At 37.5% G+C, this 25291-nt stretch overlaps 1 protein-coding gene and 3 long non-coding RNA genes across 6 annotated transcripts; 3 read left to right on the top strand and 1 right to left on the bottom strand.

The window, feature by feature from the left end:
• On the top strand, positions 13539–18038 carry LOC18768206 (putative pentatricopeptide repeat-containing protein At5g37570). Of its 2 annotated transcripts, XM_007200726.2 has the most exons (6): positions 13539–13741; positions 13922–15752; positions 15858–15980; positions 16301–16496; positions 17187–17255; positions 17546–18038. In XM_007200726.2, exon 2 carries the CDS (start codon positions 13990–13992, stop codon positions 15673–15675), a length of 1686 nt encoding a protein of 561 aa, XP_007200788.1. In that variant the 5' UTR covers positions 13539–13741; positions 13922–13989; the 3' UTR covers positions 15676–15752; positions 15858–15980; positions 16301–16496; positions 17187–17255; positions 17546–18038. The 2 variants fall into 2 exon arrangements, with proteins under 2 accessions (XP_007200788.1, XP_020426077.1); XM_020570488.1 differs by lacking the exon at positions 13539–13741 and having other exon boundaries at positions 13752–15752.
• On the bottom strand, positions 16676–23609 carry LOC109950671. 2 transcript variants are annotated; one of them, XR_002272952.1, is made up of 4 exons: positions 23131–23609; positions 21545–22658; positions 16889–17056; positions 16676–16804 (listed from the first exon to the last, which is right to left on the bottom strand). It is a non-coding gene; the product is annotated as an uncharacterized LOC109950671 (long non-coding RNA). The 2 variants fall into 2 exon arrangements; XR_002272951.1 differs by lacking the exons at positions 16676–16804; positions 16889–17056 and having other exon boundaries at positions 21349–22658; positions 23131–23604.
• LOC109950672 lies at positions 19614–20509 on the top strand. Its single transcript, XR_002272953.1, has 2 exons — positions 19614–19924; positions 20068–20509. It is a non-coding gene; the product is annotated as an uncharacterized LOC109950672 (long non-coding RNA).
• LOC109950673 lies at positions 24203–25015 on the top strand. Its single transcript, XR_002272954.1, has 2 exons — positions 24203–24377; positions 24553–25015. It is a non-coding gene; the product is annotated as an uncharacterized LOC109950673 (long non-coding RNA).

Raw genomic sequence — 25291 nt, 5'->3', positions numbered from 1 at the left:
AAAAGCCTGTCAGTCGGAAGGGCTTGGGCTCACACCTCTTAGGGTAGGGCCATTTTACATGTCTAATGTAGTCTTGCTCATTTCCCTATCGTTGGCACTCCCTCTAATCATTAGAGGGAGTGCCAACCAAAAGAGGTGTTTTATATTCTATTAATAGGGATACTTAATTATAATTAAGGAAATTAATGACATAATTGAAAATAAATATGAAGATAAATGGCATGTATTGTAATTTAGTTAATATTACTAGGACAAATCTATTTTACATGTGATGAGAATATTGTGGGAATGGTGTTGTGTAGAGATTTCTAAAAACTCTACAACCAAATATTGAGAGTATAAATCACCTAGCAAGTCATATCTAATATGAAAACAAAGCAAGAGCGGAAGCATTAAATAAACTAGGGATTCATGCAAGTCTTATTTGGTTCCAATCTTTATAAGTCTATGAAAGTGTGCACCAAACACTTTTATACCCTTGGAGCGAATCTTGAAACCAAGAATGGTGTTCAAGTAGAGGGAGTGGTCCCTTTGTTGTTGGCTCCCTTTGATGTTGATTCTCCACATTGTAGCTCTCCAAATAGGTACAAAGATATGCACATTCCCAAAGCTCTTCACCAAGGATTGAATGGGATGAGAGAATGAGTAGACAACAAGTGAAGAGTGGTGCTAGCACCCTCACTTGATGTGATAGATTGAAGGGGTTAGGGAGAGAGAGCTTGATATTTTCTCTCTTCCAATTTCACCAACTTGGAAACCCTAGAATGATAGGATTCCATAGCTACACACTTATAGGATCAAAAATGTCACAAGAGTGACAAAAATGCCCCCAAACCCTAGTGTAGCCACACCCCCACTTTGTGTGTCATCTTTTGCTATATTGGTCAAACACATTAATCCTATAATATATCACATATGTGTCTAAGTCCATATGGTCAAATCCCTTTTGAATTTCCAAGTCATATGGGACCTTTAATTAAAGTTTCATAACTTTAATTGAATAACTAAATTAATCTAATCAATTTAATTACTCTAGTGAACTAATTCAATCACTCACTTGTCTAACTAGTGTTGGTCCCGGTCATCCTTAGTTGACCATGTCAAGTGTTGGGTCAACCGTTTTACCTTTGACCCTTGACATTGACATTGACTTTGACCAAGTCACAAAATCATTCATTCTCTTCATAATTTCCCAATCGATTCATTTTCGGTGTGCGATCTTATAAGTTCTAATTAGCGAGACAATGGGCATGAATGATTCACTCTGAATCAAGTGTGAATTGCATCCCTCTATACAATTCTCCCTATTGGCGAAGGCTAATTATAATTAGTCATTACAGGGCTTCCATAAGCCATGAGTGACACCTAGCAGTATGTCATGGCTACCCAAGCTAAAAAGAGTTCATAAAGAGAACCTAGTTAGTTTGTGATTACAATGCAATTCGATCCTTCTCTAATTCAATACTCTATGTCATATTCTCGAGATATGGTAAACTTCTGTCAAAATCCCTAATAGGACATCTCTAAATTATATGATTAAATTTGATGAAATTGCAAACGTTCTTGCTTCAATTTCCATCCAATACTTTGGCCAAAGATTCAAGAATCATATCTTTAAAGTATTCTTTCTTCTTACTAAGAGCATAGATTCCTTGTTGTACATTCACCTGTCTTTGCGTACACGTTGTGAATCTTGAGGAACACCGTATAGTGCTCTCAAAGAGAAACAACATATACACAAGACAACTGTGATGTCTCAAGTCTAAGGATTAATTTGCATTATCACAACTTAGAATTCTTTGTTTGACACCTATGAGTAAGATTTCCATACAAGAATTCTAAAGTTGATCGAGTTTAGTGGACTCCATCTTCTATAGAGCGCCTACACATCTGTCTCAGTGTCTCTACACGAATGACTGAGACTAGTCATCCTCCCAATTGAGTAGACATAATGTGTACCAGTCTTTGCGGGTCACCGTTGTCCAATTGGTGATCCTATGACCAAGAACATTTTAGAATACGATATTTATATGTATGGAAAGGTCTCGTGCATCTAACTTCTTTAGACCACTTTCCATTTATATCTTAATCTGTGGACTTGTTACTTTGTGTACGTTATGTATCTAAAGCAACGTTCTTGCCCCTTTGATTATTATATATTATTTCTTTAGAATTATCCATTTTATATTGGCTTCTAGGGCATATATCTAACAACATGACCACCTATTTTAAATTTGGGTTTTAAGTAAAGATTTAAAAGTAGGTGGGTCTGTCTAGGATATATTAGTTGTAAGGGCCTATATTGGAAGAATCTGAAAAAAAAAAAAAAAAACTCTAGTTTCTTCCAAGTCTTCTGTTCTTTTTACTTCCAACATTAGATTTTGCATTTTTTAATCAAATTGACTGTCAAATTTGAATTTGAAGCATGCGTGTAGCTCTAATTTTGTGTGAGTTAAGGGCGTGGAAGGACACATGAAACTCTATCACTATGATTTGCTTTGGAATTGGATGGTGCTTAAACAAAAACTCTAGTGAACAGAGCTGTTTGTTGATATAAAATATGGATGGTTACAATGATGGTGCTCAAAAAACTTTGACCAAGCCTAAATGTTTCTTGATGATATAGCTAGGTGAAAACCTAAGAAAACAATGACAATTTAACTAAGTCTGGTTTAAAAGGAAATTTAAACAGCATTTTGCTTTGATTTTTGGTTGAGACATTGAGTGTCCTAAAAGATGAAGTCTAGTCTTGTAATGCCCCGAAAAATTCAGGGTAGATTTTCATATTTTAGTGAAAAATAATATTATGGTGGAGAATGATTATGGGTATTTTATCAAGTGATTTTGGATGAAGATTATTAAAGTAAGTGTGTTTAATTTCAAGTTGGACAAAAATGACCACCCTTATGTGTGGTTAATTACCAAAATACCCTTGTAGGCCAAGAAAAAAAATTTATATGAAATGTGGAGGACATCAAACCACCCTCCTCCCATTCTTCCCCTCTTGCCTCAAGCTTTCAAATTTGCCATTATGAAAGTGGTGAGTCACCTAGTCTAAAGTGAAGACTCACCTAGCCTAATTAATATTCTTCAATCATGAAATTATTCTTATCCTCATCTTCATTGTATCAACACTTTCTTCCTCATTCACCTTATTTTCATCTTCATTCTTCTTTTGTTCCTCTTCAAAATCCAAAATTCCTCACTTCATTGGAATAGCCAAGAACTCAAATATAGAAAGCTCAAATGAGAATTCATCTACGTGACTCCTATAACATACTCAATTTTCACCTCAATCCGATTAGTATAGCTTCCGAAAAGTTGGTATGATCATAGTATGTTTACCATTTTCTGATTTTACAGTAGTGTGCTCGGTTTCAATATGTTTCTATGATTTTCTGTACTCAAATGACTTTAGTTCCTTCATCAAAGTTGTTCGAAATTCTGTCTACTATAACATATCAAAAATTTAGGTTGATCGGACTTCTATAGCCACCTTGGGAAAGTTTAGAATGGAACTTGTTCATTGATTATATTGAATTTCTTGTTATAGATGTGTACTTTCTCTCAAATGGTTTGTTACTTGTCATTCAATTTATAAAATTAGCCACTATCATCTCAAGTAAATGATTCTTTGAAGATATAAAGCTCATTTTCTTATTGTCTCTTTGAGCACTAGTTGTAAATCAAGTATTGGTTAGATTGCCTCAATGACATATATTTCTTTCAAAGTGCGTTTCTGTGAAGTTCTAGTTTACCTCGATGTGATTTTGTACCAATTTTATTCTGGAATTTTGTTACATCAAAATTGATATCTCAAGGGTTATTTCAAAGTTGGTTTTGTGCCATTTGAATTTAAATTGAGTTTTTTTTGTGAAATTTCAAAGTAGAGACTATGTTGTTGGAATTATTCTGATTCTACCGCATGTCATGTTTTGAATACGTGTTTGAAAACTTCCTGAACCTGGATTTGCATGAAATTTTAATATGTTTTACTTTCCGTATTTTCTTTAAATCTAGAAAGTTTTATCCATTTTAGTTGTAAATTGAAATTTTGGTGAGTTTTCAAAATAAAGTGTACAAACCTGAAAAAAAGACCATTTTGCATCCTAGTCTGTTTTGGTTTCTATTTTGACATGCTTCCTTAACCCTAATTTCCATCAAATTTTGACATTTTAAATTTTTCTATGTCTAGTTGTAGTTTGAAATTTTTTCCATTATTTTGATTTAAACTCAATATTTAGTGAATTTTCAAAGTTAACGTGTTCCAACCTAAATGTTTAGCAAAACTGAAGTTTTTGTTTTAAATTGATGTTTTAAATTTTCTTTATGAGTTTAGAGCCAAATCACCTGATTTGAAACATCCCAAAGAGTAGAACAGTTATATGAGGGGAATAGATTGGTTTTTCCTTGACGCTTGGTTCTATGCTTGTTTGAACGTGAGGTTAAGGGAGTAATGATCGGGTCGAACAACTGGTCAAGTGTATTTTGGGGCTTTAGGTCTACGTGCGCCAGTAGGATACTCAAACGTGTTTCCTTATTTCTAGTGAATTTTAATCAGTAAATTATCTTAATTAGGTTTTCTACTCTACGTACTTTCGAGGACGAACTTGCACAAGGTTAAGCTAGCTGGACATGAGGTAGGGTTTCCTGATTCCTGATGATTGGGCTATGTCACTTTTAATCTTGGTGCTTATATATAATATTATAAGTGTGAATATTATTGTTGCTTTGCTCGATAAATATTATTTGATGTTATGTGAATATTATTATTGATGTTTCTCCATGGATATTATTTTTGACGTTGGATGAATATTATTATTCATGTGATGAAGCTTGAAATATTATTGTTATTATTTGTATTATTATTCCGCACAGATGAATTATGTTTGCTCTGTATTACATATGCATCATAAAGATAGTGGTGTTTGGGGTGTGTGTGTGTCTAAGGGGTGGGAGAAGGCCTTAGATATAACTGAGTAAGAAAAAAAAAAGGGTAAAATATATTCAAGTGATGGGAGTATGACTTGAATTAGTGTGATTAGAAGGGAGTGAGTTCATGGCATCACTGCATATGCAAATTTATTTATCTGGTATGGTTGCATAATTTCTGTATCTTGTATTGTTTGATGCATGACACTTTGATTAACTGTGATAGCTGACCTTGAAGGGTTTGACGGTACTCTACTGGGCATTAAAATGCTCATACCCTAATAGATTGTGCATGATTCAACGCGAAGTTTGAGGAATCGGGTTTCAACCAAACTACTAGGTTTTTGTTGTCGATTTGTGTAATTAAAATTTGTAAGTAGTCAATGGTTTGATAAAGATTTTAGTGTGTATTTAACTGTGAGCTACTGCGACTCTGACTTTATGTTGTTAAGTAAATTTGTATTTATTTGTGGCTCTTTTCTCATCATATCATGGTTGTAGGATTTTGTTCTTATGACTATGGTATGACTCACACCCTGATTCGGGAATATTTCTTATTTTCGAATCGGGTCGTGACAAGTCTTCTATTTATAGGCGAACATTGTTGCCTTCAAAAGTTGTTGAGCCATGTGGCCACAGCCCAACTTGTTGCGTAAGCCACTTTCTCGCCATCACATCATGCCTCGATCACTGGTTTCGAGGTTCATATTTCTGTATACATTTTCCCTTCGTTTTCTTCTCCCCCATTCCCCCATGACCACCACCTGCAAGCCACCCTTCATCCCCAAACCAATACTCCATCCCCACAGACCCCACCTCCTCCCCTCTTTTATTTTTTTACACCCCTATCCCCTTGTTTTCTTCTCCCCCATGACCACCACCTGCAACATACCCCTCCCCTTTTCTATTTTTTTAACCCCATACCCATCCCCCATTTCGCTATCTCTGCCTCTCCTCTCCCTTTCTCTTTCTTTCTCTTTCTCTGTAACGACCCGGTCCTAAATAAATTGGTGATTATTAATTTATTCAGATAAAAGACCATTTTGCTCATATAATATTTTATTAGGTTTAAAGTTGACTTTTTGATCGGGAAGGAATTTGAGAATTTCAACATTACCGTTGCGTAGAGCACAGCGAGATGAGTCTGTAGACACGTAATGGGCCCGAATTGAAGTTGTCACGAAGAAGATACGATCAAAATACCCTTAGTGGCATGACCGTAATTTTGGCGACAAGGGTTTGATAAATCTGATTCTCTCTCTCTCTCTCTCTCTCTCTCTCTCTCTCTCTCTCTCTCTCTATCTCTCTCTTTCTTCGTCGTCCTCCTCCCCCGACTGCAAAAATGCAGCCGTTTCCTTCGGCCACAATAGCCCTCAGCGCTGGTGCCAAAAGGACAGGCCAAGCCCCGCAGTCACATCCCTGTCCTTCTCCGTTGCCAACAGCCGCTCCAGGCGCCGGAAAAAGGAAGAAAACCGTCGAAACTTCGCGAGTTTTCTCCGGCTCTGATCTTTCTCCTCCGACCGCTATTTTTGGTGATCAATGTATGGATTTTATCTATTCTTCGTTCTCTAGCTGCCTGTTGGGTAAGATTCGATCAATTCCTAGCGTGAGTAACCCGATTTGGAACCCATAGTTTGGCCGAATTTCGGGATGAATTTCTGGCCACTTCCGGCCATTTTTCGAGGTATGTCCAAGAACAAAAGTGACTCCAAATAGAGTGTTAAACCTGGGGTAGGAGCCTTGAGTCGTGATATTGAGTTTTTCCGGCGAAAGGTTATAGCTTTGGATATCACACGCTGCCGGCTCGTGTGGCGGCGCGTGGGTACTGTAGAAATGGGGCATTGTGCCCCAATGTGATCCCTAGGTTCTCACGAGCGCGTAGGGGTGCTCGGATTTCAATTCGGATGTCGTTTGACTTTCGAACGGATTTCGCATATTGTGCATTATCCGGGTTCGATAGGTTTGAACTGTTGGATAGTCTTGAATTTAATATGGGTTAATCTAGGCATTTCTAGGATCATGAATCGGAGCCCCGGATGTTCCGATTTAATAACTTAAAGTTTATGTTTTACAATAACCGTTCGATTTTGCTATCGTGAGCGATCCGACCGTCCGATCTGGATGAAACTTGTAGGACGAGTGTCCTAAACCTTGTAGAACCCATAGGAACTTTCGGATAAGAATTTAATGGTCGTGGGCCCCATGGACCCGTTTAACCAAGTTTGGGTAGTTGACCCTTTGTTGACCGTGAGTTTTCCAGGGTAGTTTCACCTTCCTAGGAGGATTATAATGACCCTAGTGACATGTTTTGAGCGTTGTTGAGTTATGTTAATTATGTGGGATTAGAATATTAATTTATTGTTGTAAATTGGGGGTTTATGGGATGCTATATTGTGGTTGAGGTTTATGCAATATTGGAATATATATATATATATATATATATACAGAGAGCTTCCATTAAGGGATCCCTCAAATAAACACCACTTGTAGGGCCCACTCCGGATTGTATTTCACTAATCCAAACAATCTATTTTGTAGATACTCATTCAAAGATCATCTCTACAAAAAATCACTTGAATCCGATATCATTTGACCATTCAATTGAGTTATTGAAAATTTAGTACTTTCTTGAAGCACCGTGTTCATTGATTTTGTAGGACACAATTGGATGTCGAAACGGTTTTCGATTTGTCTAATTTTTGTAAGGATGATCTATGAATGAAGACCTAAAAAATAGATGGTTTGGATCATTGGAAAAAATATTATAGGGTACCCTAAATGGAGTCCCTCAAATGGAACTATTTAAGGGATCCCTCAATAGAAGGGGACTGTATATATATATATATATACATATATATAAAGATATAAAGATGTTTGATTACACTGTGTCAGTACCATCCTATGATTGTTAGGTCTCACGTGGCATAGGATTTTTAGGTGTTGAGACAGACCCCATACGTGGCGTTGGATGTTCCAGCGTATGGGGAGATTTTGTGATTGTTAGGTCCCACGTGGCGTAGGATTTTTTGGTGTGAGGACAGGCCCCATACGTGGCGTTGGATGTTTCGGCGTATAGGGAGATGATATGATTGTTAGGTAACACGTGGCGTAGGATTTTCCTGCGTGCTGACAGACCCCATACGTGACGTTGGATGTTCCGGCGTATGAGGAGATTTTATGATTCTGAGGTCTCACGTGGCGTAGGATTTTCCGACGTTGAGACAGACTCCATACATAGCGTTGGATGTTCCGGCGTATAGGGAGATTTTGTAATTGTTAGGTCCCACATGGCGTAGGATTTTTCGGCGTGAGGACAGACCCTATATGTGACGTTGGATGTTCCGGCGTACGAGGATATGATATGATTGTTAGTTCGCACGTGGTATAGGATTTTTCGGCGTGTTGACAGACCCTATACATGACTTTGGATGTTCCGGCGTATGAGGAGATTATGTGATTATTAGGTCTCACACATGTCGTGGGATTCTTCTGGCATGTGAGACAAGCCCCATACGCGGCGTTGGATTTTCTAGCGTATGGGGAGATTATGTGATCATTAGGGAGATGAATGAAGGATTGTGGTACTGTATTGGAAAGAACTAGTGTGGCTTGGTCCCTCAGTAAAGGTATGTAGGCAGCCTAGGGTAGGGCCTAGGTGCAGCCGCAGACTAAATGTTATTCATGTTGTTTTATTGAGATTGGTTCTGACCTTGTCGTTAGTCCTGAAATTCGGTTGAAAACTAGATGAAGTAAAGTGCATTTAGGTATTCATATTTATGTGTGAATTTATTATTTGCCTTGGTTAATGTATTAGTTGACTTAAGAGCTCTGTTGGTAGTTTGGTTTCAGATTATTTGAAGGCCGGAGGCCGATTATGTGAATTGCATGAAATTATCTTGTGCATGCTGCCAGTTGTGGATATTAAATGTGTTTTATGCAGGTTGAAATTTTTGGGATTGTTCAAATTACATGGGAGACTCTGCCAAAATTTCGGTAGAAAGTCTCGGCCTTTAGTAAGTGGACCCGGCATCGGGGTAATGTCGGAATTTCCACAGGATTCGTCTCAGGTTTCGAGAAATTCGGGGCGGGTCTTGTCAACTTGTAATATCCCACATCGACCAACAGAGAGGGGGAGATGTGCCTTATATGTACATGCCCGCCTCCATCTAGCACGAGGCCTTTTGGGAGCTCACTGGCTTCGAAGTCATGGGAACTCCAAAGTTAAGCGAGTTGGGTCTAGAGCAATTCCAGGATGGGTGACTCACTGGGAAGTTGCTCGTGAGTTCCCAGAAACAAAATTGTGAGGGCAGAGAGAGGGGCCCAAAATGGACAATATCGTGCTATTGCAAAATCAATCCCGGGATGTGACATTCTCTCTCTCTCTTTCTCTCTCTCTCTCTCCCCCATTCGCGTGCCCCTCCATTCTGTTTTTAAAATTATAACAAAGGAGTCGATGTATTACAACAAAGGGACTGAGAGACGAGCTCCATATTCAGAGCAATGGATGATGACTTGGTTGGGGAGGGCATGTGATATCCTGTTCCTAAATTAATAGTTAATTATTAAATTATTAAAGTAAAAGACAATTTTACCCCCGAGAATATTTTAATGAGTTTTAAAATTGACTTTTTGTTCTGGAAGGAATTTGGAGATTTGAGTAACACTATTATGTAGAGCACGTCGATACGAGTTCGTAGACACGTAATGGGCCCGAATCGGAGTTTAACCGAAGAAGTTATGATCAACAGAAGTGCAGTGGCACAACCGTAAATATTTCGAAGTTAGATTTTAAAAACCCCAGATTAGATTTCTTCTCTCTGTCTCTCTCTCTCTCTTGCTCGAAACATAGCCGGCCACGTTTTGGCCTGCAGCTCCTTCATCTAGCCACTGTTGGCCACAAAACCACAGCTGTTAGAACCGGCTCAACTTCTTCTCTCCGACCTACCCCTTCTCCGCCGCAACCGTAACCCCGTGCGGCCAGAAATAGCTCAAAACGGCCAGGTTTCTTTGAAAATTTATGTCGTCGCTTCCAAAGATTCCGACCACTAAATTTGTCGATCCATGTATGCTTTCTCATCCTTTCAACTTAACTTAGCTTATGGTTGGGTTGGTTATGATTGATTTTGAAGTTTTGAACCTCGATTTACGATCTAAAGTTTTGACCAGTTTTCGGCTCGAATTGCTGGCAAGTTCCGGCTACCTTTTGGCCATGAATTAAGAACAAAAGTTGCTCAACTAATTGTCCTGATCATGTAGGTATAGATATTGTTGGGTGTTTTGAGAATTTCTCAAGCCACCCATGCACTGTCAGTGCGTGGGCCAAGTTTGGGTGGCCAATCTGGTCCTAACATAATCTCCATGTCGTCCCGAGCATGATGGTATGCTCGGATTCGAATTTGGTTATCTTTTGACAGTCGAACAGATTTTTACATATTAGGCGATATCCGGGTTCGATATGTTCAGACCGTTGGATCGACTCCATTTCCAAATATGTTGATCTAGGAACCTCTAGAATCGTGTCAGAATTCACGGATTGAGAATCGGAGTCCAGGATACTCCGAATCAATGATTCAAAGATTATGTAAATGGTGACCGTTCGATCGTGCGATTGTGAGCGATCCGATCACTCGACTTGGACCAAACTTGCAAGACGTGTTTTGTGAACTTTGTTGAACCTATAGGAACTTTTGGATTATTAATCGGAGGTCGTGGACCTCACGGGGACCGGGTTGACCAATATAAGAATTTAATCGTATATTTAATCTCGGGTCTTTTCAGACCATTCCAATTGTCACCACTATTGAAAATGGGCCTAGGAACTTTCTGAAGTTACACACACGCACTTTAAGGCCAGGGGTCAGAATTTTGATTAAATATTTGTGGTTGAGCTATATTATTAATTAAATATTTTAATCCCTTAAATAGGTACTCGGGCTCCACCAAACCTGCAAGAAGGACCCTCAAAGGGTCAGGCAAGCTCAGATGCATAGTGAGTGGACGTTTGTTTTATAAATGAATTTTATGCAGTAAAAGTTTTGTTAATTGATCATGAACGATTTATTTATGGGTTTTGCTTTCTAAGCATATAGTTTGAATTCAAATTCTTTTATAAAATTCTGTTTATGATTAAATGTGAATAGCTTGGAAAGTAGAAAAGGAAATGGTAACATGATTTAAGGATATAATGAGAAATAGTATTATAAATTTTCAGGAAAGGTTTTTAAACCACCATAGGTACCCAAATGTTGCCTTCGAATAAACTGTAGCCTTCGGATATAATGACGTCCACGAACATCCTAGTTGCCTTCAGTTGAGTCAGCGCGCGTTTGACAGTTGCCCTGCGAGCCCTAGGGATACCCGGACTGCGATGAGCCAGGAATGCGGCTCAGGTTGACGAAGTGTCTCTTGAGTTCTATGAGGAATGCGTCTTGGGTTAACTTTGTGTTTCCGAGTTCTGTGAGGAGGTGTTGCTTATGTGACACTTGGAATTAATGGTATAATATGAGAAATAAATAGAAAAATCTTGGAATTGACGGATTTATGATGGGTACACCTAGGTGGAAAGGAATTATTATTTTTCCATGCTTTCAAATAGTTTTGATGAATTGTTGGAATATATGAACGGTTATATGAATATAAATATGCATGCTTGATTTTTGTACGAATATAGAACATGGATGAAATGAATTTTCAAATGGTTTTAACAGTGGGGTTAGTATGTTGATATTATATTTTGCAAAACCTTCTTTTGTCCACTCACTTTTAATATTTTGCACCCCCTGGCAGTAATTGAGTACTGGAGCACCACCACCAGGAGTTCATCACCCACCACTCCTCCACTTCCATTATGTAGGATAATCTACTGTAACCGTGTTATTTTTGTGAATTAAATTAATTAGTAGGCTATGATATTACCTTAGGATTTCTGTAAGGCTTGAGGCAACATAGATTTGCTATTGGATTGTGTGTGTTCTAACATTGTGCATGCTGAACGATTGTAGATATATGAATTGCATTTTGTACAGGTGCAAATTTTGGGAAACAAGCAATTTACAGGGGAGACTTTGCCGAATTTTCTGCAGAAGTTAAACCTTAAAAGAATTTTTGAGTTTTGGTTTAGAGGGCAATTTGGTTAAGTGTACTCGGCACCTGACAGGTGTCGGATACATACAAAGTTCGACGCAAATTCCAAAATGGAATTTGCGTCGGGTCCTGTTAGGCAGAGTCGGTGGAATTTCAGATTTCATATTATTTTACTTTTAAAATTATTTTTAACATATAAAATGACCAACTTTTCCTCATATTTAACTTCAAATGGATGAACTATTGAGGTTTAAATGGCAGGGGAAATTGGCAAAAAGAAAAAGTTTGTATCCTTAATTTTTTTTTTTTTTTTGAAGTTTAGGATTCGAATTGAAAGTAGCATAAAAGTTCGTGGGTAGATCAAGAGTTATCCTATTTGAAAAGAGCGCTGCTATTTCCACCCTCTGTCTTATTTTTCCACTCACCATTTAAATTTTAAAAAATATAATTTTTTCTTTCCACCCACTATTATTCCTAAAATACCCTTGACACCTGGACATTCACTTAACACTTTTAACCTTAACTTAACACCGTTGAGTCCAAAAAATTAAAAAATAAATGAAAACAGAAAATTAGAAAATGAAGAGTTTTAGTAGCCACTCGCAGCACAGCTCCAAATCTAACAAGAACCACGTAACTTCCACCGCCAGCTAAGCCGTCGCCGCCTCCTCCTCCTTCGTTGTATTAAACAAAAGCTTCGAAACTGGCCTCTGTCAAACCTTTGTTATGACCCACTAAGTCTGCCTAAATCCCAATCTAACCTTCTTCTCCTTTCTTTATTTCAATCAACCCACGAATAAATAAACAAGGATTTAAAAGGTTTGTATCTGGGGTTCTCTCTGAGTTTCTGTTTTAGTAGTACAACATTTTGCCTAAGCCTCAATGACAAATCAACCTCCTAGTGTGATGGTTGCCTATGTACTGACTAGACACACAAGGCTAGAAGAACACAACCTGCGTGCATCAAATGGAAAAAGAATGGCCTAGCTTATTTGTTAGAAATATAGTCTTCTAATACACAATTGGTAGTGTGGGTAGTCTGCTCGCCCTTTCCTTCTCAAGTTGCCCAGTTGGGAGAGAGATGTGGCTAGCGGTGAGGTGAGGTGAGGAGGGGAGGTTGGTTGTCGTGGGGTCGAGTGGGTAGTTTGGTGGTTGTTTGCTGAGTTTTTTTTTCCTTTCTATATTTTTTAAAAAACTTTTATTTTGAATTAACAGTGTTAACTTAAAGAGTAAATTAGTGTCCAAGTGTCAACAAATTAGCTAAGGAATTGAAGTCTAGAATAAGTGGGTTGCGTGACCTTAGAAGTCATTTTATACATGAGTAAATTTGTTTTTAAAATTTTGAAAATAAAGTGGATGAGAAAATAAGAAGATAGGTGGGTAAAAATAACAGCACTCTTTGAAAAATATGGGCAAAAGGTCTGTGCATGCAAACCTAGCACGTGAGGCCCAAACCCCCTAAAGCTTTAGGCCAGCGCGCCCATCATCTTCTTTAAAAATTCAAATCCACCCTTCACTATTGAGTAGTGTTCTCTCTTAATTTTTGATTTGGGTTCTTCAGAAACAGCTGAAACTCTCTCGCTGAATTTGGGTTCATCATTTCTGCTGAGAAATAGAGAGAGCTCATCATTCTTTCCATGCCCAACTGTTGACTCTGTGCCAACCTCTCATCACCGCCAAAAGCAAAACGAGGCTGCCACCATAGCCACGAACCACGCGGCTGCTGGTAATTTCATTGTCTAATTTTTCAAGAATTTATATGCTTGCTTAACTTGAAATGCTAGGTTTCAATTACACAAATTTGGGTTTTTTGATTTTTCATTGATGGTTTTTTTAGTACCCTTCCTGTTTTTTGCCTTTTTTTTTTCTTCTGCTTGCATCAACCCCTCTTCATTTTTCTCACCAGTGAATACGAGTTGCCGTTTGAAGAAGAGATTTGAAAGCCATGCAAAGCACGAACCTTTTATCAATCCCATGCCTACCATCCGCTCCTACTCATCGTTAGCTTCACCCAATAGCTTACCCAGTTCGTTTTTAGCCTCAATCGCGACTTTGCTCAAAGCCTGTAAAACCCAATACCATCTACTACAAGTTCATGCGCAGATTATACAAAAGGGTTTAGAGCAAGACTGCTTCCTCGTAACCCAGTTCATTTGCCTCTGCAACACTCTCTCTTCCCTCTCTTACTCCACTGCCGTCTTCGATAGCGTTCACAGTCCCAGTACCTTTCTCTGGAACACTTTGATAAAAGGGTACTGTGAAAGGTCGAGTTTTGCCGATACTGTTGACCTCTTTGTTCGGATGAAGAGAGAGGAGGGTGTTCCCGATAGGTATACGTACCCGTCTCTCGTTAAGGCCTGTGCGAGTGAGGCGAAGGTCTGGGAAGGCAGGGCAATACATGGGACTGCGGTGAGGTGTGGGGTTGATGGGGATGTGTTTGTGAGCACCAGTTTGATTGACTTGTATGGAAAATGTAGGGAGATTTTGTGCGCTCGCAAGGTGTTTGATGGAATGTCTGAGAGAAATGTAGTTTCTTGGACGGCTATGGTTGTTGGGTATGCAAGTGTTGGGGACTTGGATGAGGCCCACAGGCTGTTTGATCAGATGCCGCAGAGAAATGTGGTGTCTTGGAATGTGATAATTAGTGGGTTTGTGAAATTGGGTGATTTGACAAATGCTAGGAGGATCTTTGATCAGATGCCTGAGAAGAATGTGGTTTCTTTTACTACGATGATTGATGGATATGCCAAATACGGAGATATGGCGTCTGCAAGGTTTTTGTTTGACCAAGCCCCTAACAAAGATATTGTTGCGTGGTCGGCATTGATATCTGGGTATGCACAAAATGGTCAACCCAACGAGGCTGTGAAGATATTTCTTGAAATGAGCACAAGGAATGTTAAGCCTGATGAGTTTATAATGGTGAGCTTGATGTCAGCTTGTTCCCAAGTGGGTTGCTTACAGGTGGCTAAATGGGTTGATTCTTACGTGAGCCAGAGCTCAATTGATGTTCGTCAGGATCATGTTCATGCGGCTCTAATTGACATGAATGCAAAGTGTGGTAATATGGAAAGAGCAACAAGTTTGTTCGACAAGATGCCTAAACGTGACATGATTTCATATTGTTCTATGATACAAGGGTTGTCGGCTCATGGTCGAGGGGATCAAGCTGTTGCCCTCTTCAATAAGATGTTAAATGAAGGTTTGGCTCCTGATGAGGTTGCTTTTACAGTCATTCTGACAGCCTGTAGCCGGTCAGGGCTCATTGAGGAGGGTTGGTACTTCTTTGAATCAATGAGACATAAGTACCATTTGACTCCCTCTCCTGATCATTATGCATGTATGGTTGATCTTCTTAGCCGTTCGGGACGGTTAAATGCAGCTTATGACCTTCTACAATCAATGCCTATGGAGCCTCATGCTGGTGCTTGGGGTGCACTACTTGGAGCCTGTAAGCTAAATGGAAATATAGAGTTAGGGGAATTGGTTGCTAATCGACTTTTTGAGATTGAACCCCAAAATCCTGGTAATTATGTGCTATTGTCCAACATCTATGCGGCAGCAGACCGCTGGTTTGATGTTTCTGCTGTGAGGGACAAAATGGAAGAGCAGGGAATTAAAAAGATAAGAGGTCGCAGTTGGATTAGTTCAAAAGGCTGAGCTTCTTGCTAACTCCCTTGATGCAATGCCTGGAGTTTATGCAGATGGCAGACAATGTTCTCTGACGTCTACATTATGTAATTTAAGCATTTACCTTATTAATGCACCTATAGAACTATTATTTACTTTATGTACGTGCTTTAGTATTTCTGGATCCTAATCTCTTAGTTTCTTCTCTACAGGACGTGAACGATGTACTGGTAGCTATAGATCATGTCATTGACTTGGGCGTTGCCAGTCCATCAAAACTTGCAGTTCTTGGTGGTTCTCATGGTGGATTTCTGACAACCCACTTGATTGGCCAGGTGTGGTAGTTTATCAAATAGCATGACTGTGTGCCTTTAATGTACAATGCACAGACTCGCAGACTATCTTCATTTATATTCTATCTTGTTAGTGTTATGCATTCCAAGTCCTGGATACCACTAGTTGATGATTCAACTTTTGGACAGCTGCTTATTTGTGTACTGGTGGTTTGGGGCTTTCATGCTTAAAAGTTTTCATTTTTATTTTTAAAGCGTATAACTTATGCAAGGTTGGTAGATGAATGCTCTAAAAGGTGGAAAGTACATGTACTTTTAGTTGTACTTAAGAATTCAATAATATTGTAACTGAAATGCTGCAGGCACAGGATAAATTTGTTGCTGCAGCAGCTAGGAATCCTGTTTGTAACCTCGCATTAATGGTGGGTACAACAGAGGTCCCTGATTGGCGCTATGCGGAGGCCTATGGAAGTGAGGGTCAAAATAGCTTCACAGATGCACCTTCAGCTGAGCATCTGACTCTCTTCCAGAGCAAATCTCCTATTGCACGTCTCGAAGGTATATACTTTGTTTAGGCTTCTTTTATGTTATGATATTATGATCCTACTCTGGATTTGGAAGCTTTCATTAGAAGTATATTGGATCGGAACAGTAGGAAAATCTACAGAAACATTTAAAACCAAACAATCTCAAGATAGCAGCTCTCCCAACATCGATTAACTGCATGCCCTTTCACATTTTAAGCAACTACAGAGACATACCATAAAATTCTTCAATAGCTGCAATTTGCAATCATGCATCGACTTTGGAAAGGCAGAGTAGCATGATATTTGTCATTTGCACAGGCAAGATGTGTATTGTTGTCACTGCATCACGTGAAGAAAAATATTAATTGAACTAAAAACAGAACAGGAACAGAAAAGAGTGAAGAAATGGGAAAGAGCTGGTACATGTCATGATGACAAATACTTCTGTGCAAGTTTAATTCTTGACTCTTGAGATTGGCTAATTCAAGCGAATCAATTCCAAGGGTTAAGATTGTATCTAGATATTCCCTCCTATGACCACTTTGGTGGGACCAGTACTGAGATTTCTATGTTACTCGGCCTTGAAGTTTTCTGCAATATGTAGAATTAACATTTAGTCAAGAAACGTGAAACATGCAATTAATTTCCTTTTCCAAAAACAGCTAATATTTAGAACGATATTATCTACTTCTAACTTTTTGATTTTTTTTGCTCCCTGCAGGTCAAAACACCCACCCTTTTACTTTTGGGTGCTCTGGATCTCCGTGTTCCAGTTTCTACTGGGTTGCAAGTAAGCTAATATGTTCCCCTCTTAATGAACACTTTAGTCTATTTAAATAGTTTTACAAGAATAACAAGTGCTTGTATAATAATTCTTATTGGCTGCATTGCATCAGAAAGTGAACGAAACATAAAATACACAAACCATTGGAATCTATAAATTTATTTATTTATAATCTTTTTTCTTTTAAAGTGGTTTCCTTTGTCCCCCAAGTGGGTGGGAAGAATTTGATGCATACACGGTTACATAATTATAATGATGTAAAATTAGAAAAGTGATCTGGATGTTTATTGTTGTAGTATGCTCGGGCATTGAAAGAGAAAGGAGTTCCTGTCAAAGTCCTGTCAAAGTCATTGTAGTAGTCTCTCAGTGTCAGTCACCACTACAATCAAGCTCATAAAATTTCATACTTGGGTTTCAATTCCATCTGAGTCCAGCTCCTGTTTGCCGGCCGCAATCGGACTTTGAGAGCTTTCTGAGTATTGGTGTGTGGTTCAAGAAGTATTTATCGTAAACGGGCGGGCATTTCTCCCCTGCTTTTACTGCCTCAATTCAATTTCGAGAGCTTACTTAATATTGCTGTTTTTATGGGCAGTACAAATTTCTCATGCAATGCTGTGCATTAAAGTTACACTCAGTAGGTTTCTCAAAAATAAAACAGTTCTCTCAGTAGGTTGGATCCACTTATAACCAAACTCTTGACGTTGAACTTCTTGAACTGTATAATCTTCAGTCTTTTTTATTTGCGTTAAGTATATAAAACCCCCAAAACTATATGGTAAATTTCGGTCTTTTTTGGTGCATGATCTTATAAGTTGAACAAATTATACGCAAACTCAAATAAAATCTACATATAGAATCTTTATTAGCCAGAAACTGTTTGTAAGTCTGTTAAATATTCTTAGTGTCCTCTAAATCTAATGCTAATTTAGTTAGGCCTCATCATTTGGCTCGCGGGCTCATGGGCTGATGGGAGCTTGGCTGGCCCATCGAAAAAAAGTCCGTCTCGGCCTGTTATGGGCTTTGAGATGGCTCGGCTCCCCTTGGGCAGGGCTAGGCTTGGGCTTGGGTGTTTGAAGCCCGGCCCGGCCCATAGGCTCGGCTCGATTAAGCCCAAGAAAGTCCGCCCCGGCCCGCCCACAAAAGCCCGGCCCGTTAGGCCCGCATACATATATAATTATGTATAAATAAGAGTTTAAGTTTATGATTATATCACTTAAATCACATATATAATTTGTTTCATTTCATTTACTTTTCTTTACTCATTCCTAGTTTATAATTGGATGATTAGCACATTAATTTGTGTCAATTATTAATTCAACAATTATATATATATATAAATAAGATGAACAACATATTACATCACCAAATACAATCATATCACGAAACATAATCGTACTACCAAATATAATCATGCTTTTCTTGAACACATCACCAAATATTTGCATATTTATTCATACCATCCTTTAAAACAATATTTTTTTGATACTTATTATTTTTTAAAATTATTTCTTAAAACGTATTACGATTTAATTATGTTATAACCTCAAAAATAATACTTGATTTTATTATTTTTGTGAAAAATCTTATAAGTTGTGTGACTTTATTGGGTATTTTATGAATTTGGTTTGAAGTGAAAATATTGGAATAAAGTAAGTTTAATCTCAAATTTGGGTTAAAATGCCTTTATTTTTTTTGAATGAAATAGGGCTCGTTTAGGCTCGGCCCGGCCTGATGGACTTTCTCAAGCCCGGCTCATGGGTCGGATTTGGGTTTCGAATTTTTTTTTAAAAATCCGGCCCGACCCAGCCATATTTTCTCTCTCTTCTTTAAAGCCCGGCCTGACTCAACCCAAGCCCATTAAATCCCTAAATTTAGAGCGATTTGCCTATTTTGATTATATTTAACTGGACAGAATACAGATGCCTATTTTTTTCACATCTCACATTTGGTATATGCAATACAAAACTAGAGTGAAGTTGCCAACATGCATATTTTTAATTTTTGGTGAAACGAAATGCCAACATGAATATATTGAAAACAATGAATCCAACGATAGATTTCGCATAACCCAATAAAAAGGACAGTGGCTTAGCCAGTTAACCAGGCTTGAACATGAGCCCAACTATACCTTAACCAGACACAGAAATGTCTAAAAATGGGCATATAAATTATTTAAACTCAGAATTTCCTATGATTTTAGGGTTTTTTTATTTGAGAGATTTACTATTATACCCAATAATATAGAAGCTCAAATTATAAAAAAATCATATATGAAATAGATTTTAGAAACATACCTAAAGTCCATTTACAATATAACAAAAAGACTTTTAACTTCTTTTAAATTACAAAATTGCCATTGATTTCTTAAAACAAACTCAACCCCAAAACCTCATAAAAAAAGCCCAAAACACTCAATAGGGCACAAACTCAGATTTTCCTATGACTTTAGGGTTTGTTTTTTCTTCTATTTAAGCCAACTCTTATATTTGACAGTTTATTCATAGAGCCGAGATTTTCTCTTCCTTTTCTGTTCGTCTCCTCTTCTTATTACCCTAACTAAGCCAAGCACTGCCATAACCCTCCATCTTCTTCTCTATATCCATGGAGCGTACGGAGCTTGCTGTTGAGAACAACGATCTGCCTCGTGATCTTGTGTCGAAGAGAACAGCGATCTGGTAGTTGTATATGATTTCAAACAATCAGACAGAGGCTTTAATTTGAGACAATTTGAATTTGAATTTAATGTTTACTTATCGCTTTGCTTCTCATTGTTGGGTTTGTTCCATATCTGATTTTTCAATGATTGTTGTGGCATTAGGGATTCTCTGAGGTTGCTTTCGATATAAACAAGAAGGTGGATAAGCTTATCTCGTTGATGGTAGGCGGGAATTCGCTTTCCCCTCCATTGCAGGAGCCACCAACTGACTGTGAAATTAGCAATATGGAGCTGTTCGAGATTCTTTGGAAGGCGAGTGGGAAGCTTGAGGTACTATTATTGCTCATGTCGAGCAAGGAGTGAAGGCATAACCCTAAGTTCCAAAGCCTTATTATCACCCTTTAAACTTCTGCGTTTCTTATTTTAGACTTTAGCAGTATAAACTTCTGGTATTCCATTATTTCTTATTAGAAATATGTTAAGACTTTCCATGGGTTGTATAAATTTGATAGTTTGTGTTTTGTGGAATTGTTTGGAAAATGCCAGGTCTCCTTATTTTAGACTTTTATACAACCTAATGAGAGAAAGGGTGGTTCTTCGAGACTACATAATTCACTAGTGGTTTCGAAATTTTGTTAATGTTACAGCTTTGATGAAAATGGTCCCAGACTCACCAGCGAATTCCTCTTTCGGAATCCAGAAAGGAAGTTGGCGCAGCTAACCCATGGAGAACAAAAGACCAACCAAAAAAAAATTTGGAATATTAGTTAGCCGCATTTTTACCTTAAGGTATTATCTTACTGATAAACAAGATAAGTTTGTTTGGGGTTCCGTTCTTCTAGACTTTATAGTTCAAGAAATTTGTGGTCATCCACTCTTAGAACAAATCTAAGAGTGGAGAAAAAACTGATTTAAAAATCCATACAAAATTGGTGGATTTGGTCCCTCAATATGCCAAAATTACTTGGCATTATATATCCTCACAAAATTTATCGAAAGCTTTGGTAAATGGCTACAAACAATACAAACAAAAGAAGGGGAAACAAACTATTTGCTCTGTCTTAAACATTAAATGATGAAATTCACTTCATTGCCTCTAAATCATTACAATTCTTTTGATCACTGATTACTTCTTTTAATCATTACTTGTTTCTCATTTCTCTACCATTTATTGTTTTTTTTATGTCATTTGTGGTCCTCAAGGTTAGTATGTTTAGGGTTATGCAATTGAATTAGTTATGCAAGACGCTTATGATAGGATGATGTAGGACGAAATATGAGTCAATTATTCGTGAAAAATTAATTAAAATAAAGTGGCTCAAAGTTCACTAATTATGCTTATAAGAGCGTTTGAGGTCACCCACTTAATAACATTAGTACTTCTTATTGAAACCACTTGGGTTTCTGTGGAAACTCAAGGACATAAGGGCAAAAGTTTGAGTCTTACTTCTATAATTATGTTGGATTGAAAATTTGGTGCCCTTGTTCTTTCTTGCACATGTTGAAAACTAGTCTAACAACAAAAGCCAAATACTAAGTTTCCAGAGTGAAGCTTAACGGACCATATTCTTATGAGCTATATCAATGCCTAGATCCAACTAAAAATTATTAACATTTCAACAGTTGCAGCAAAACTTACGCACTGAGAGCACCACCTCCTTTTGCACGACCATCCATTTTTGCAACAATAACAGCTCCAAACTGAAACACTGTCCCTGAAGGCTTGAGCTTCATCAAATGCAGCCTGACCAATATTGCTACCATAACAAACATAACAAGATCTGGTTTCTGGAATATGAGAGGAAGTATATTAAGAGAAAGATATTATCAAGCAAATGCAGTCATCAGCAAGTTTACATAGCATGAAATTTCAGAACAAACACCGTTGCTTCAGAAACTTGACGCATTTCTTCAAAAAGAGCAGCTTCTTGTTTGTGATGCCCACTAGTGTCAACAATTATAAGATTGCAATTCACCTTTGAGAATGTTTCCACACCTTCAACTGCAAGTGGACGCCAGGGATGGATGGGCAGGACACCAAGGATGGCTGCCTTTTAATGTCCACCATGTTTTTCCTCACTCTTCCCAACCAGAAACTGTGGTTCTAACTCCAAAAACATCAAACTGTGATCCATACCAGTGGAGTATGAGACCAAACTATAACCACTGTGATACTAATCCAACTACTACATTCCTCTTTCTTTCACTTCCCCTATTAAAAAATAACTAATATCTAGAATTGAGATGTTTACTGAAAGATAAGAAAAATTCAACATTCGCAAACTTCACAACTCTATAAGGCTTGTAATTGTCCAAAGAAAAAAGAGCACCTTCCATACAATGGAATCTTAGCCATACTGGCATTCTGCTTAAACTGATCAAATGCACAGCTCGAACTGTATCTGCACACACTAGGGAAGGTTTCCAAACATTTTTTCTGACGATAATATGCACATTTTGTTAAACACAGCATGCTTCACCTGAAAGTACATTTTAAAGTCCAAGAAATTTCTTTCCAATACATTAATCAATCGTTAAAACTCTTCAATTCGAACTTAATGACTAAAATTGTTGCACATAAGAAATGTGAAATAATCAATCAACTTTCAGACCAAAAAGAAAATTCCAATCAGTGTGAAATTAGCAAGCTTACCTTGTAAACAAGAAAACATGACAACACTTGGTTTCCCTTTCTTGGGAGTGAAAGACAGTTTCCCTGGATCCACCATTTTGCAAAGTTTGTTAAATATAGCCTATCAAAAAGAAACACTTCATTAGAAAACATAGAAAACCAAGAGAGGAAAAAGAAAAAAGAAGAAGTGAAATAGATCGTCGACCATCAATTTGCTGCATAACTGAATACAAAAAAAGAAAAAGAAAAAAATGTATCCAAAAGACATCTGTTATTAGTTATCTATCTGCATCTTTTGTCAGCCAAGTATCTAGTCAAAATAAAACCTTTTAGCATTCTCACAAGTCTAAAACCCAACAGTATGTTTCGTTTAATGCAAACCTTGATGCACGCATTGTAGGCTACACATGATAAACAATTGATCATCTACTTGACGCACACATTGTAAGCCCCAAATTCAATACCAACTTAATAACATCCAAAAACACCAAATTTATTCAAAACGCTCATCACTCAATCAACCAACTATAACATAAAAAAGAAAAAAAGCTTGAGAGTTTATGAAAACATGTACTGGCTGAATAATCTTGCACCTGTTGTGACCAGCAGCGAGATCATCCAAATTGACGATCTTTTTTTATATTGGTCTGCATGTCACGGACGAGCTTGAATTGAGCATCGGATTGGAGCAGAGCACGACTCGTTCAGGACCTTCTCGTCGAGAGCACGTCCAATGCTCCCTCCCAATTGCGCCAACACCATCTTCGCTGATTAAAGGAGAAGAACTTGATGGGTTTGGTTTCGAAGTTGAGAATGGATTGCGAATTCTGTGACTGTGTTTAGGGGAAATTTGGGGCTAGGGATTGAGTGAAAATTTGTGGTAGGGTTTGGGAGAAATCAGAAATAAATTGATGTCTCCACTCCCTGTGATTGCCCTGACTTTGACGAAACTGTAATCGAAACAGAAGAACTCTGCCGACCAAAATTGAATTGGGTTCTTTTTACACAAAATGGTACCTAATCTTTGTTCAAATTTCGTTTTGGTCCCTCTTTTTTTTTGTCCGGCTCCATTGACCTTATTTGCGGTGTTTGAAACAGAAACAACCACCCAAAACCAATCGGCTAACCAAGCCAAATCAAACTAAATCATAATTTATATTTTGACTAGCATCTCGGCACAGGTTTACATTGGTTTTCCATTTTTAAAATTAAAATAAGTAGTTATGTTTTATAAAAAATAGAATTCATTATTTGATTTGATTTTTAATTTTAATTTTTTTAATATGAAAAATATAAATTGACTATATTATCTTCATCTACTTAATAAATTTTAAATTTTAATATTTGAATTAATCAAGAGTATTTTTATAATAATTTAAATGTTTTCAACAAAATGGTACCTAATCTTTGTCCAAATTTAGTTTTGGTCCCTATATGTTTTATTATTATTTTTTGTCTGGCTCCATTAACCTTATTTGAGGTGTGAAAAATTAGTTAAAATAAAGTGTTTCAAAGTTGAAAAGAAATCAAAAAAGGAGTATCATTGAGATTTTCTAATTAATTGAGGAAGTTTGAAGAAATAATGATTCTATCAGGATTTGTATTTAATTTAATATTTTGAAGAATAAGTTATTTATTAAGATATTATTTTCCTATTGACTTTAGGGTTTGTTTTTTTCTTCTATTTAAGCCAACTTTTGTATTTGAAAGTCTATTCATAGAGCCGAGATTTTCTCTTTCTTTTCTATTCGTCTCCTCTTCTCAGAACCCTAACTAAGCCAAGCGGTTATGGCAATGCTTGGCTTAGTTAGGATTCTGAGAAGAGGAGAACAACGATCTGGTAGTTCTATATGATTTCAAACAATCAGAACAGAGGCTTTAATTTTGAGACAATTTCAATTTCAATTTAATGTTTACTTATGGCTTTGCTTCTTGTTGTTGGGTTTGTTCCATATCTAGCATTTTTTAATTCTCATTAATATTGTCTGATTTTCCAATAATTGTTGTGGCATTAGGGATTCTCTGAGGTTGCTTTCGATATAAACAAGAAGCTGGATAAGCTTGTCTCGATTATGGCAGGCAGGAATTCGCTTTCCCCTCCTTCGCAGGAGCCACCGATTGACTGTGAAATTGACAATCTGGAGCTGTTCGAGATTCTTTGGAAGGCGAGTGGGAAGCTTGAGGTACTATTATTGCTCATGTCGAGCAAGGAGCAAGGACTGAAGGCATAACCCTAAGCTCCAAAGCCTTATTATGACCCTTTAAACTTCTGCGTTTCTTATAGTAATTTCGGTTCTTAATCTTGTAAATCCTTATTTTCATAGTTTTACATGTTCAAGGTCCACAGCCCGCTTCTCTCTAACTCCTCAATCTTTTATTTTATTTTTTTGTTCACTCTTTTCTTGTGTCTTCAAAATTCTCCCAGTTAGTCCTCTATCATTAAGTCTGTTTTTGGTAAATAAAGTAAAAATAAACAAATCTAGTACTGCTGAGTTATCTCTCCGATTATGGATTCCAAGCAAGAAATTGAAAATAAATTGATAGAATGTGCGTGAGGGGTGGGTGGGTCTGGCAGTTGTGATGTGATTAATTATGGTTAAGTGATGAAATTTTGAAGAAAAAGTTATGATGAAAATGATGTTTTTGACCTAATAGTTTTGTAGGCCAAACGAAAAAAAGGAAAGAATAATACCACAAGACTCGTCGACCTTATGACATTACACCAAAATTATTTTGTGTAAACAAAGACTTAAT

The sequence above is a fragment of the Prunus persica genome, chromosome G8 (genome assembly GCF_000346465.2).
Source record: "Prunus persica cultivar Lovell chromosome G8, Prunus_persica_NCBIv2, whole genome shotgun sequence".
NCBI lineage: Eukaryota > Viridiplantae > Streptophyta > Magnoliopsida > Rosales > Rosaceae > Prunus > Prunus persica.
This window is presented reverse-complemented; position numbering and strand designations above follow the sequence as displayed.

Excerpts from the sequence above, each read along its gene's own strand:
- LOC18768206 (XM_020570488.1), top strand. The coding sequence starts at position 13,840 with ATGGTTTTTTTAGTACCCTTCCTGTTTTTTGCCTTTTTTTTTTCTTCT.